The sequence below is a fragment of the Lactuca sativa genome, chromosome 5, assembly GCF_002870075.4.
Source record: "Lactuca sativa cultivar Salinas chromosome 5, Lsat_Salinas_v11, whole genome shotgun sequence".
Taxonomy (NCBI): domain Eukaryota; kingdom Viridiplantae; phylum Streptophyta; class Magnoliopsida; order Asterales; family Asteraceae; genus Lactuca; species Lactuca sativa.
The window spans coordinates 330,397,698-330,412,523 of record NC_056627.2 but is presented as its reverse complement, the minus strand read 5'-3'; the positions used below and the strand labels follow the sequence as shown (position 1 = coordinate 330,412,523).

At 34.6% G+C, this 14,826-nt stretch overlaps 2 protein-coding genes across 2 annotated transcripts; both read left to right on the top strand.

Annotated features, from left to right (window-relative positions):
* Positions 1-8,724: 8,724 nt before the first annotated feature.
* LOC111920588 (transcription initiation factor IIB-2) lies at positions 8,725-11,425 on the top strand. Its single transcript, XM_023916171.3, has 7 exons — positions 8,725-9,295; positions 10,016-10,040; positions 10,281-10,410; positions 10,508-10,638; positions 10,793-10,881; positions 10,997-11,073; positions 11,150-11,425. Exons 1-7 carry the CDS (start codon positions 8,943-8,945, stop codon positions 11,281-11,283), a joined length of 939 nt encoding a protein of 312 aa, XP_023771939.1. The 5' UTR covers positions 8,725-8,942; the 3' UTR covers positions 11,284-11,425.
* Positions 11,426-12,666: 1,241 nt separating this feature from the next.
* LOC111920587 (zeatin O-glucosyltransferase) lies at positions 12,667-14,283 on the top strand. The gene has a single exon (XM_023916169.3). It carries the CDS (start codon positions 12,755-12,757, stop codon positions 14,144-14,146), a length of 1,392 nt encoding a protein of 463 aa, XP_023771937.1. The 5' UTR covers positions 12,667-12,754; the 3' UTR covers positions 14,147-14,283.
* Positions 14,284-14,826: the final 543 nt, after the last annotated feature.

The window sequence follows — 14,826 nt, the reverse complement described above, 5'->3', positions numbered from 1 at the left end:
GAAACAACAACAATATCAAGGCCTCTCATTATTTTAACACATCAACTATTTCATCTACCCATGTTTTACCCTACATATTCGTAGATAAAAATGCATATACAATTTAAAACTTGTATAAACATTTATTTAACATCCATCTCAAATAAACAAACAATATAATTACACATAGCACATACTTTATAGAAAATACTTCATATCTATGTGTAAGATGAAAGTGACTACACACTCACCTCATAAGACGGTGATTGGATAGCACTTCGTCCCTTTAAACAATCTTTTTCGATGAAATCGGGATTTTTCTCAAAAACCGGGCTTCACGCGGACAGAGTTTCGTCTCGAAAAACTCTTTTCTCGGGATCTTTGGGCTCTCCGGGACTTGCTTACGATTCTAGGATGATATTATAGGCTTAGGGGTATTTAGTGCAGCTTGGAAGAGAGAAAAAAGGGTGAAAGAAGTAAAATTTGTAACCATTTTCGGGGCAGCCTCGCATCCTATTTATAGGAGGCTGAAGCTCCTTATTACGTTAGGCTTAAGTCTTCGGTATCCGCGGCATACTGCGTCGCAAATCTCTTCATTGAGCGTAACTTCGTACATTGGGCGTACGAAGTGGATCAGCTCGGACGCGTCAAGGCTATGACCGTGTCTCTCATGCAAAGGAGTAGGGGAGGTGACGGACTCCGGATCACTCACACGAGTACGCTGGGCGTACTCCGAATTTTCAAACTTCAAAAATTCACAACTTTCGCATACGAGCTCCGTTTTTGACATTCTTTATATCCACCCGTAGGTGAGACCATGTTCTACAACTTTCATTTAGACTCCGTCGGCTAATTTTGACTTTATTTTTAAAGTTATATTTTTAATAGGTCGGGACAGGAAAAGTCCGTTAAAAATTCATAACTTCTTCATCCGACATCCGTTTTTGTGTGTATTTATACCATTAAACTACTATCAACAAGATCTTTGATTATCGTTTAGGTTGTGTCGGCTAAAAATCGTTCGATCTAAAATTCGAGATTCGGGCTGCATAGTGTTATACCAAATCTTAGAAAATTCATAACCTCCTCATACGAAGTCAGATTTAGACATTCTTTTTTATGCACGCTCTCGGTTTTACGTGTCCTTCAAGTTTCATTTAGATCGCTAAGGCTAAAAAACACTTTATAGTAAATTCACTTTTTATGTCACACAGCGTCGTGCCGGTTCTGTCGTGAAACTTCGACAGGTCATAACTTTTTCATTAAACCTCGGATTTCTGTATCCTTTATATCTCCGGAATCCTTGTTTCAACCACTACAACTTTCTTCATAGATATCGGGTTTATCTAACATTTATTTTCGACGCTTATTTTTTTTCCTTAACTTATTAAATCATAATAATTAAGTATAAAACAGTTAATACTCAAATGATACATCTTATTATTTGAAAACAAGTTACAAAGGTTGGCCTAGACTATTACATCATATTTAATGCCTAGCTTAGAAACACGGGCGTCACAAGTTTTGACCTGAAGCGTGGTTGTTGACCTCGTATGCGCAGCGTGCGTGGGGTACGCCTAACATTCGCAGCTGCCAGCTTTCCCTTCTATTAAGAGCTTAATTCATTAAGCTATTTTGTCCAAAATCTAGATCTAGTCCTCAAATGATGCCCTTAACCACTTAGATCTAGTCCTCAAATGTGTGCTTTCCAAAGCAATTGTCGAACTTTGATCAAATTAGACATTGGGCCTAAGATAAGTGATCAAATAGTCTTTCGTTTTTCAAGATATCAGATGGACATGAGACATGGATTATAATCAATCTTATTGTCCAAAATTTTGCTTCTCGGATTCCCGATTTATGATGACGTCATTAGAATACTAATTGAACACATCAATTTAGTCATGGTGCAGTGAGGTGCTAACCACGATGTGGTGGATTGCAAGTCCCACGTCTGTTTTTTCCTTCAGTGACGACAACACGATAAGAAGGATTAATGGCGAAACGGTGGTTAGTGTTGCCTTTGAACATTGACCGTTGATTTTTGACAGGCTTGACTTTTGGTCAAACTTGGGTTGAATTGAGTATTTGACTAAGGACTGGTCTCGGTTTGGCATTATGTAGCTTGTGTTAATTGTTCTGTTGCTGAGGTTTGCTGTTGAGCTTCTGCTAGATAACTTAGGTGCGTTTTCTCATTATACTTTGTAGTACAATATGGATCCTCTATATAATAGGATGTTGGTATGTTGTAAGGAACTGTTAGGCATACATATTTTTTTTAATAATTACTTGTAGCTCCTTGTTTGGTAGTTGTCTATTATATATATATATATATATATATATATATATATATATATATATATATATCGACATATTATGGGTGACTTGAGGGCTGACTAGCTATGTGCTGAAGGCCAAGATACTCGGGGTGGGACTAACTTTATATTAAAGGCCAAAGGGGAAAACCAACTTTATGTTGAAGGCACGGACATACTAACTTAATGTTGTAGGACAAATGGGCGAACCAGCTTGATGTTGTAGGCCAAAGGGGCGAACCAGCCTTACGCTGAAGGCCATTGTGTGCATGCATTGTATATGTATTGTTGTGTGTGGTATTTTGGGAAACTTACTAAGCTTTGGCTTACAATTGTTGATTAATTTGTTTTTCCAGGTACTTTATCAATTCGTGGGAATGCAAAGGCGTGATTGTACACACACATTAGCAATTTTATGATTCGAGATTCCACATTGCTTTTCCTTATAACTTTGATTTTGAATTATAGTTTATAAAACAATGGTTTTGCCTTGGCTGTATCTTTATGAAAATGAGTGTTTATTTTATTTTAAAAATGAAAAATTTATTTGGAAAAATCGGGATGTTACAAAAAGCTTGTGAAGATAAATAAGAAGTATCCACTAAGTCATAAGAATGAAGATAATACAAAAGCAACAAGTGGTAATGATGATCAAATTAGGAGGTATGGGGGGCCAAATAAGGACGTTTAAGGCAATGAGAAATGTTGGTGTAAGTCTGGATCACGATCCCACTTGAAGATTGCCTGATATTCCACGAGGCTAGGAGAAGATCCACGACAAAAAAGATAAGATACTAAAACACGCCATACTCAAAGAAACATTTTAAAGAGAGGAAAAGACTTAGGGTAGTCCCGTGGCATGACATGATCAAGATCTATGTGTTGAAGACTTAAGGAGGATGTCAAGGGTTTGAATGTGGGAGGGTGTCACATACCAAGTTTATGGAAGTTTCTGAAACCCTTTAGACATCTCTTGAGCATTCAAAAATATCCGAGAAGACTGTGAAAAAAATATGGAACATGCTAGAGGATTCTTGAAGATGCTAAAATATCATGGAAGTCTATGGAATGGTATGGAACATCTTAGAAAATGATAGAAGCCCCAAAAACATTCTAGACTTCTCTAGGACATTAGAGAAAAGTCTAAAACATTACTGAGCCTTGTAAATAAGTATAGAACTAGATGGAATAATCTATAATAGTCTTGATATAGACATGGATATAACAATCTAGAGTAGTTAAGAATATACGAGATTTAGAATCTTCCAAAAAGGAAGTGTAAAGTCCCTATAAATAAGTGTGTAGTCATTTGATCCAAACCACCGAGAAATGGTTTGTATACTTGAGAGTTAGAAGTAATATACATACGTGTTTCCTTATCAAAGCCTTATAGCTTTAATATATTGCTTACTTACATAGTTAATAAAAAGATGAATTTAGCATGACTTAACCGGAAATACGTTAAATGACACACGGTATCAATGTGACATCCCCAAATTCACGGCCAGAAAAGACCGATTTGTTTATGCTTTGTTTTATAAAATCAGAGTAATCCTTTGATTAAAAGAGTTGCGGAATTCGTTCCTAAAATAAAATATGATAAAATTTATCAAAACATTTCTCAAAGAGAATGTATTTTCATTAAATAATAAAACCTCGGGATGTCATATTCCGATACAGACCAAAAGCATAAACAGTACAATTTGACCATACAACAGTTATTTACAACTACTGGTCTATTATCCAAAATCTCTCGTCAAGTCCACCAGCTTATACTCTTGTGCCATTACCTGTAATGCAAAGAAAACTGAGTGGGTCAGGCTTGGGAGCCCGGTGAGTATATAGGGTTTTCAACCCACAACAATACAATTATTATGCTCAATCATCCAACAATCAAACCAAATACCCATCCCCCTTATCTCTTTTATTTCTTAAGGATTCACCCTAAGAATCAATTATCCTTTATTCATTTATTCCTAAGGATTGGCCTAAGGAATTGACACAAAGTCCACCACTGCCAAGGTCCTCAAATTACAACCGGTAAACACTTAGTTCAACATACTTAACGAATACCTAGTTCTAACACTCCTAGTGAACACTTAATTCAAAACATCTGGTGGATACTTAGTTCTAAAACACTTAGTGAACACTCGGTTCAACAACACCAAGTGAAGACCTATAGTTCAAAAATACTTAATGAACACCTTGAGTTCAAAATACCAAGTGAATACATAGAGTTCAAAAATACCTAATGAACACGTTGAGTTCAAACACCACGTGAACACATAGAGTTCAAAAATATCTAACGAACACATAGAGTTCAAATACACCAAGTGAACACATAGAGTTCAAAATACCTAATGAACACGTTGAGTTCAAAAACACTTATTATTTCATCTCACATCAATTATTTCATCTACCCATGTTCTAACCAACATTTATCTTGTAGATATAAAATACACATACAGTTTTAATCATTTAAAACTTGTATAAAACATCAAATCCATACCCATATCAAATAAACAAACAACATATATCACATAGCACGTATTTCATAGCAAACACTTCATATTTATGTGTTAGAAGAAAGTAACTACACAGTCACTCATAACATAGATGTAATACGTTCAACCAATACTTGTATTAAAATCGTGTTTATGAAAGGGACTATACACTCACTTGATAATACTATGATCGGACAACACTACGGCTCTAAATGTAGTATTCTTCGGTGAAACCGGGATGCTTCCTTGAAAACTGGGCCTCTCGCGGGCAGAGCTTCGGCTCGGAAACTCTTTTCTTCTTGGGATCTTCAATGCTTCGGGACTCGCTTCGGGTCTCAAGATGATAATGGGGCTTTGGGGGTACTTCTTTGCACGTAAAACGATGTAATACGGGAGAGAGAGTGAGAAAGGAACAACCAAACCCGATTGCCCCATTGATTTCTATTTATAGGGAAAAAATGCTATGCTCACGTCATGAGCCTCTTATACTCACGTTGTGAGCTCGATCATCATCCAGTGCGTCATTGCAACTTGTCTGCTCACGTCGTAAGGACCCTGCTCACGTTGTGAGTTCTGACAGCCCTTGAAGTTTGTGTTCCGAACTTTGGAAATTCATATCTTTCGCATACAAGCTCCGTTTTCGACGTTCTTTATATCCACGCATAGTTGAGATTATGCTCTACAACTCTCCTTTAGACTCCGTCGGCTAATTTTGAATTTAACTTTTATTATTAGGGGTGTTCGTTTGGATGGATCGGTTTGATCCGATTCAATCAAGCGAATCCAAATTGATTTCGGTTTTCAAAAAATGGATCCGAATAGTCAAATCTAAATTCAAATCCGATCCGATCCGATCCAATTACAATTCGGTTGGATTTGTTTTTTATAATTCGGTTTTCAAAAAACGAAACATTTTAAAACGATATATTATTATAATATTACCCAACTTTACATAAGAACCAAAAACAAATTATTTAGTTACATTTTGAAATTTTTAAACAACTGCTAAGAAGATATATTATAGTTAAATATTTTATAGATAGAAAACTTTTGAAAGAAAATACATATAAATGTTTTTTTTATCGGGTGAAACGTTTTGAACCTATTTGAAAAAATAAATTACCAAATTAATAAATAACTATGGATATATATTATAAATAGATAAATAATAAATGTTTATTCGGTTTTTTTGGATTATTCGGTTCTTATTTTATAAACCAAAACCAATCCGAAATCCAAAATAATAATTCGGTTTTGTTAAAAACCAATCCAAAAATCCGAATATCCAAACCAAATAGTCCAATCCAAATTGTCCAATTGGATAATTCGGTTTTATCCAAATAATGAACAGTCCTATTTATTATATTATTTTAGTAGGCCAGGACAGGAAAACCGTTAGAAAATCATATCTTCTTCATCGGACATCCGTTTTCGTCTGTCTTTTCACCGTTGGGCTACTAGTAGGGGCCTTACAGTACCTAACGTTTACTCGCCCCAATATCAGCTATGCATTCCAACAGGTTCGCATGCATATGCACGCCCCACGCATGACACATTTCACTGCACTCAAACGAATATTACGGTACATTCAGGTGACTATTGCTTACGGCTTGACACTAACCCGCTCCACTACCACATCTCTACTTTCCTACACTGACACGGATTGGGCGGGCTCCCGGATACCCGTCGTTCAACCTCCGGTTACTGCATCTTCATGGGAAATAGCTTGCTTTCCTGGTTCTCTAAGCGTCAAACCACAATCTCGAGATCTAGTGTTGAAGCCGAGTACCGAGGAGTCGCCAATGTTGTCTCAGAGACGTGTTGGATACGTAACCTGCTATGTGAGCTGTTTCACACCCCACCTAAAGCGAGACTTGTGTATTGCGACAATGTCAATGCATTTTATCTCTCCACCAACCCGGTCCAGCATCAACGCACGAAGCACATAGAAATTGATATTCACTTCGTGCGGGAAAAAGTTGCCCGGTGTGAAGTTCATGTTTTACATGTGCCCTCCCGGTTTCAAATTGCAAATATTTTCACCAAAGGTCTTCCACGCGCACTGTTTGAAGATTTCAGATCCAGTCTCAACATCAGACCTCCTGTAGTTTCGACTGCGGGGGTGTATTAGTTGTGTATATTCTATTTATTATATATGTATAGAGTGTAGGTACCTAAGTGTAAATATTGTGTTTAGGTCAATTTCATGGACACTATTTATATCTCACGGCTGGATCAATAAAACAGAGGAAAAATATTTTGCATTATATTGTGTGTTATATTATTTATAATGAATTACATATTTGCGTAAAAAATCGTCTTTAATAGCCCTTTCAACTGCTTCATTGGCGACATAGATGTGGTAAAGGGTAAAAATGGTAATTCATGGCAATCTTTTTTCACACAGGGCCCTTTCATGCATGCATGCTTGTGATGTCTTTTTTTTTTTTTTTTTTTTTTTTTTTTTTTTTTTTTTGCTTTTTTTAGTTAAAACCGGTTGTAGCATAAAACACGAAATTCAACATCATACTTAAAGCGTTGTGCTTTGAAAAAACATTTTAATCATAACATTATATATTTTTTCTTAATATCCTTTCATAAAAGTTATAGTATGGTTTCACATTTGCTCTAGAGCTTGAGCATCATATTTAATACTTTTTACTTTTTATAATTTGATTTAAAATAAATAGACACATGTAATGAGTTGGTACACCTTCATGTAATCTTGAAAATGATCCAACAACTTATGGAGATTGCTGATATAATTGCACCTGAGATGATATAGCAGGGGAGGATAAAAGGCATGGGCTTTGAATGGTACTTTTCAGATTCACATTTTCCTTCTTGGGTTTTGTGTTATTTGTATGTTATTGTGTTAAGGGTATAATCGTCTTTTTCATATTTCATGTTGATCAGGCTTTAGGGCAGACATTAGATTGGTTTAGAAGAATGCGTTGTATGTGATACTGAAAGTTGCCAGAGGAAGAATAAGTACACACATAGTGGGACTGGTGCTTCTTCTCAATCAAAACACAAACTTGATGATGATCTTTTTTGGGGTCCTTTGGATCACCCGAAACAAGAAGCAAAAAAGTATGTTTCTTTTATTGTATATATGTTTTTATTTTATGATTTATATTTATGGAAGTGTGTTTGATGTGTTTGTGGTTGCGATGCAGAGCTGATTTTCCTCAACTTGCAAATCAATGGAGTTGGCCTAAGAACACTCCTGGAAAAGGAGCCATTATGAGTCAACAAAAGTCTGGGAGTGGAAGAGCTGTTGAAGCTTCTCTTTCATCATCTCCATTGAAAAGGAAAAAAGATGTGATGGCTAAACATTCACGTAAACTTCCTTCACTTAAAGGAATAACAATTTGCTTTGTATATATCATCCTCCTTACAATTCTTCTTTCTATAGCATTAATTCTTTACTTGTGTTTTTGCAAAGGCAATGAACTTCAGAGATTGGTGCAAAAATGAATGGAAGAGAGTTTCAGCGTCGACGAAAATATCATACTATACATGATAAATCACGTTGACGATGTCGACGTCCAAACACTACATGACATGTTTGAGAAAGCAAAAACATATTGCTCTAAATAATATGTTGTTGTGTTTAACTACTTTCTTTCCTAAATTTCTATATATGACCTATTCAAAAATGTCTTGTATGTATGTTAAATATGTCTCTATCAATATAATACTATGTTGCAGTACATCTTACAACCCGAAAGAAGAAAAAATAAAATGATATAGTATGCATGATTCTCATCTAGTTAAAAGCAATTTATATAGATAAAAAAAATTGAACCTAATTGAGATTTTTAAACTTTCGAATCAAGTGAAAAAAGATCTAATAATAAAAATAAGATATTTCAGATAATTTGGTAGGAAATTATTATTAATAAATCAATTAATATCGTAAAAACCACCGCCTAAGAAAATCCCCAGAGAGGCAATCTTTGCCCTTTCGAGTTTTCTCCGTTACTTCACCTTCGGCGGCTCCCCACCAATGTCAGATTGCAAACTCTAAAGAAATCATATGATCTGAACCTCTTTATCCACCAAATCTCCAAATTCACACATCAACCTGAGAGATAATTCCATAAATTTGTGCAAAAAAGATAAATTAAATCCTAAAGACATGGCAGATGCGTACTGCTCCGACTGCAGGAAGAGCACCGAGGTCGTATTCGACCACTCCGCCGGAGACACCGTCTGTTCCGAGTGTGGACTCGTCCTTGAGTCCCATTCCATCGACGAGACGTCCGAGTGGCGTACCTTCGCCAACGAGTCAGGGGATAACGATCCTGTCCGTGTCGGTGGCCCTACCAATGTCCTTCTCAACGACGGCGGCTTGTCAACCGTGATTTCCAAACCTAATGGCGTCACCAGCGATTTCCTGTCATCGTCTTTGGGACGATGGCAGAACCGAGGGTCGAATCCGGATCGGTCTCTAATCATGGCGTTTAAAACAATCGCAACGATGTCTGATAGGTGTGATTCTTACAGTAATTTTATCTGTATACGTCTGCTTGAAATTGTGATTATTTAGGGTTCTGTTTAGTCCTGAGGTTGTTGAAAATTTGGTAGAGATGCTAGGGCAAAATGAAACCTTATTTTTTATAACACCTTAGCTTAGATGATGTTTGAACATTCTTTGATTTATATGTTGAAGGTATAGGGTTTCTATATAAGTAGCCAATGGAAACCCATTGACCAAAATTTAACAATACGATTTTGATTGATGACTATAGGCAAATTTGAATTATACCTTAAAATGACTGAAAGTGAGTTTTGCCATTTTTTTAGGACATTCAAAAATGGAAATGTCTGCAATTGTCATGGTGCACATGGACTAATAACTATGCAAAAATGGAAATGAAAGTTTCTTACTTGTTTAATGGGCATAAAATTTCTAAACTGATTGTGACTTCAAGACTAGATTATAAACAAGTAACTTTGGTTCAAAATTCAAACACCTTGATTAGTCTTAGCCTTTGATTTCTTAAATTGAACAATCATCTTGCCAAAATATGAGTTTCACCATTTTTCTGCATAAATAATTTTGGTTTCTGTCCTCTATACAATTCATCTCCCTCTTTAGGAATTACAGGTTCATACATATCTTCTCTTGTTTCAACATTCTTGCATATACCCATGGCATTTCCATTTTTAGCACTCTATAGTATCTAATGCATTTCATTTGTCATTCAGGTTAGGCCTTGTTGCAACAATTAAGGTATGCAATTGCTATCAAACTACAATATATAGCCAATTGTCTACAAAAAGGTTTGACTTTGACCCATATGCCCAAAGTTACAGACTAGCCTAATAACCTTTGTATCAACTATCAACTTAAAACCACAATGACATTGTAACCCTCATAACAGGCTCACAATTCTTACTTCCTAATTTCTATGTTTTATTAGTTATTCATACCCTTTTTTTCATAGAATTCTTGTTGGTTTTATATAAATAGGATCGAGCAAATGAGATATTCAAGAAAGTAGAAGATCAGAAATCGAGTAGAGGAAGAAACCAAGATGCAATCTTGGCTGCTTGCCTTTACATTGCATGTCGTCAAGAAGATAAGCCACGAACTGTAAAGGGTATTACAAACCTTTTGTTTTTTTTTTTCTTAAAAAAATAAAGTTTTGGATGCTTCATGTGTCTCTGTGTATATGAATGAGATTTCTCTGAAAATAGAAATCTGTTCGGTTGCTAATGGAGCAACAAAGAAGGAAATTGGTCGTGCAAAAGAATACATTGTCAAACAGCTTGAGCTTGAGATGGGTCAATCTGTAGAGATGGGGACTATACATGCTGGTGACTTTATGGTCAGTTTCTTTTTCACTTTTCTTTTTCTTTTAATATATAAAACTGAACCATTTAGTGCTGAATGATTCTAACCTCTTAATGGTTAAGAGGGTTTCATTCAGAGGTTATCAAACAGCCCCTAAGCATATCTTGTTATGTTTTATTTTCATTCAGAGGCGTTTTTGCTCCAATCTTGGTATGACAAATCAGACTGTTAAAGCTGCACAGGAATCTGTCCAAAAGTCAGAGGAGTTTGATATAAGGTAATTGGGAAATATGCAATATCTATATTTTGGTTTTTACTCATTGGTGATTTAAGTTTCAATCTTTTTGATTAAGTCATTGAAAATAATGGTTAAAATCTAAAATGTTTTTCAGGAGAAGTCCAATCTCTATTGCTGCAGCTGTTATTTACATAGTAACTCAACTTTCTGATGATAAGAAACCACTCAAAGGTAAAATTCCACTCGTTTGATTTCATATATAAAAAGAGATATTACTTGAAATTATTAACATTTGAATGATATGCAGATGTGGCACTTGCAACTGGAGTTGCAGAAGGGACAATCAGAAACTCATATAAGGATCTTTATCCTCATTTGGTCAAAATTATACCAAGTTGGTATGCTCAGGAAGAAGATCTCAAGAACCTTTGTAGCCCTTGATCCTCTTGTTCTTGTTTTCCACAAGTTTCAAAGCCTTCATTTTTTTTTTCAAACAAGAATTTCTCTCATGTACCAATTCAATAGTGGATTAGTTTATTGTTCAAGACATTCTTATTTGAGAAAATGTGCAAGTTGTACACCACCTTTTGTTCTTTGATTATACTTTTGGATTTTTAGGGTTGTATTTTCTTAGAAAAGTGAATGTAAGCTACAAATTTTGAAAAAAACAAAATTAGTACATCATTGTATATTGTAGGTGAAAATTTAAAAAAGGATAGTCGATAGGTATTATGATTTTGAGATAACTTGTTTGTTTGGTCTCTAACCCCTTTTCTAAGTTGGACAATCCCTATAGTTTTGCTTTGTTTATGGTTTGGCGACTTTACTCCTTTGTCATGTCCTTATTAACATTTCTTAATTTTATATTAATATTATCTTAATAGAAAAGAAATTTAAATAAAGAAATACCCTCCCTCCCCACAACTCTTTTTAGTTTTTATCCCTACCCTTCTGAAAGTCTTGAAGTCGGTTCCGACAATATATATATATATATATATATATATATATATATATATATATATATATATATATATATATATATATATATATATATATATATATATATATATATGCATGTATATGTTAATATGTATATATAAACATGTTTGTGTATGTATGGGTATATATACAGGTGTGAATGTGTATATCATTTATATTTATAAATTTATATACATACATGTCCATCAATCCTAGTTGGAAAACAACGAATGGTTGTTGGTATGCATTTTTGTTTTGTTTCAAATACACATACACACATACATATTTTGTTGCGTCTAGGATTAAAAGCATAGGCCAACTGGCATCGAATCACAAGATGGTAGAAAAATTGTATCAAACACATTCCTAGTGATTTCAAATCCGCTCTCAGCTTTATGTTGATCAGAATATTTGGTTTATCTGTTGTGTATCTTTCTTGGGGCGATTTAATTTATTAATTTATTAAGCCTTTGTGTGTATTTTCTTTTTTTAAATATATCATGCATTGCGTAAAGGCGATATATATATATATATATATATATAGTATATATATATATATATATATATATATATATATATATATATATATATATATATATATTAAACAATATACTTTATTACATAAATTAACAACGTACTTTTGTTTTTATCAAGTTTCAAGACAAAAATGTCTTACTCGGAAAGTTGATAGACACAAGGCAAACGCCAATTTGACTTTCCCTAGACACTAACGTTCAAATTAATAATATTTTTTAAGGTAAAATTATTTTCTTGTCAAGTATCATTTGTAATGTTACTGAATCTAGAAGACATCATGAAATTAAGACGGCAAACTTTTGTCACACCTTTAAAAAAAACATTACACATTCATTTATAAATATGCAACAATCACAAAAACGATTCACACAAAGTTGATAACCTAATTATATTTAACATGGAAAAGAAAGAAGTGGTGGTGTTAGTGGTGCCATTTGTAGCACAAGGTCATCTCAACCAACTCCTCCACCTATCCCGTCTCCTTTCCTCTTATAATATACCAATCCATATCGTCGGCACCACCACCCACAACCGCCAAGCAAAGCTTCGTATCCATGGTTGGGATCCCACCTCCGCCATTAATATCCATTTCCATGAGTTTGAGACACCCAACTTCGAATCCCCTCTTCCAGACCCTAATGCTTCCGACAAATTCCCTTCACACCTTCTTCCATTGTTTCATCTACCATCTACTCTTCGCGAACCTTTTGCAAAACTATTGGCTGATATTGCTCCGACAACCAGGCGAGTTATCATCATTCATGACTATCTAATGAGCACAGTCGTTCAAGATGTCGTTTCATATGAAAACGCAGAAGCTTATGTCTTCCATTATGCTTCGGCTTTTACCACGTTCTCATACTTTTGGGAAGGGAAAGGAAAACCATGTTTAGATGATGATGATGAATCCTATAAACAACTTACAAAGGTCTCTGCTTTTGATGGTTCTATACCAGCAGAATTTATAGAATCCATGATAAGTCATGAAGTCTGCAATACGTTTAATTCGGGCAATCTTCATGACACATGCAACGTTTTCGATAGGAAATACATTGACTTTCTTGCGAAAGAAGGGCTGTCTGGAAGTACAAAGCAATGGGCTATGGGTCCTTTTAATCCGGTGGCCATAAGTGATAAAGAAAACCTTGGGAAACGTCACATATCGCTAGAATGGCTTAACAAACAAGCAAAAGACTCAGTGATATATGTTTCATTCGGCACAACAACTACATTATCCGATGATGAGATCCGAGAACTTGCTAATGGATTAGAGAATAGTCAACATAAGTTTATTTGGGTTCTACGAGATGCTGATAAAGTGGATATCTTCGATGGCAAAGTTAGGAGAGTTGAATTGCCAAAAGGGTTTGAAGAGAGACTTGGAGAACAAGGATTGGTGGTGAGAGAATGGGCACCACAGTTAGAGATACTAGCTCACCCTGCAACAGGCGGATTTATGAGTCACTGTGGTTGGAATTCGAGTATGGAGAGCATCACCATGGGAGTTCCTATAGCTGCATGGCCAATGCATTCAGATCAACCAAGAAACGCTATGCTAGTAACAGAGGTGCTAAAGACCGGCATAAGTGTAATGGATTGGGAGCATCGTGGTGAGTTAGTAACATCTTCAACTATTGAAACAAGTATTCGGAAATTGATGGCTTCTGATGAGGGAGATGCGATGAGGAAGAGAGCTGCTAAACTTGGTGATGATGTTAGGCGCTCGGTAGAAAAAGGTGGAGTAACACACATGGAAATAGATTCATTTATTTCTCATATTACTAGATAGGATTTGTGTCTTCATTAAAAGAAAAACTTTGTTATTGTGTCCTCTTTACCGCTAGGCCAAAGACGTTTTGGTGTTACTTTGTATACTCTCAAGAGAAGTTGTAAGAAAACAAGAGAATTCATAGATTTCTTATGAAAGAGGTTGCACTAAATCAATGCAAACGGGTTCAATATATATATATATATATATATATATATATATATATATATATATATATATATATATATATATATATATATATATATATATATATATATGTTCAGGTTCATTTGAGACCATGCTAATTTTGTGAGACCGTGAGACCAAATCTAAAAATAATTTTAAAATGCAAAATAAATGGAAAAATCCAAAAATTCTTTTTTTAAATATTATTTTCGGAACTTGAATTAACTAAAAAAAATAAAAAAATCCCGTTTTTTTTTTGAAAAATACGTGAAATATTCTAATACAATATTACACTATACATATTCTAAAAAATAATTTTAAAATGCAAAATAAATGGAAAAATCCAATTTTTTTTTAAAAATATTATTTTCGGAACATGAATTAACTAAAAAAAAATAAAAAAAAATCCCGTTTTTTTTATGAAAAATACGTGAAATATTCTAATAGAATATTACACTGTACATATTCTAAAAAATAATTTTAAAATGAAAAATAAATGGAAAAATCCAAAAATT

Bases quoted from the DNA above. Each gene is read 5' to 3' on its own strand.
- LOC111920588 (XM_023916171.3), top strand. From the start codon at position 8,943: ATGGCAGATGCGTACTGCTCCGACTGCAGGAAGAGCACCGAGGTCGTA. The intron at 10,882-10,996 runs GTAATTGGGAAA...AATGTTTTTCAG, and splicing joins TCAGAGGAGTTTGATATAAG to GAGAAGTCCAATCTCTATTG. The intron at 11,074-11,149 runs GTAAAATTCCAC...AATGATATGCAG, and splicing joins TGATAAGAAACCACTCAAAG to ATGTGGCACTTGCAACTGGA.
- LOC111920587 (XM_023916169.3), top strand. From the start codon at position 12,755: ATGGAAAAGAAAGAAGTGGTGGTGTTAGTGGTGCCATTTGTAGCACAA.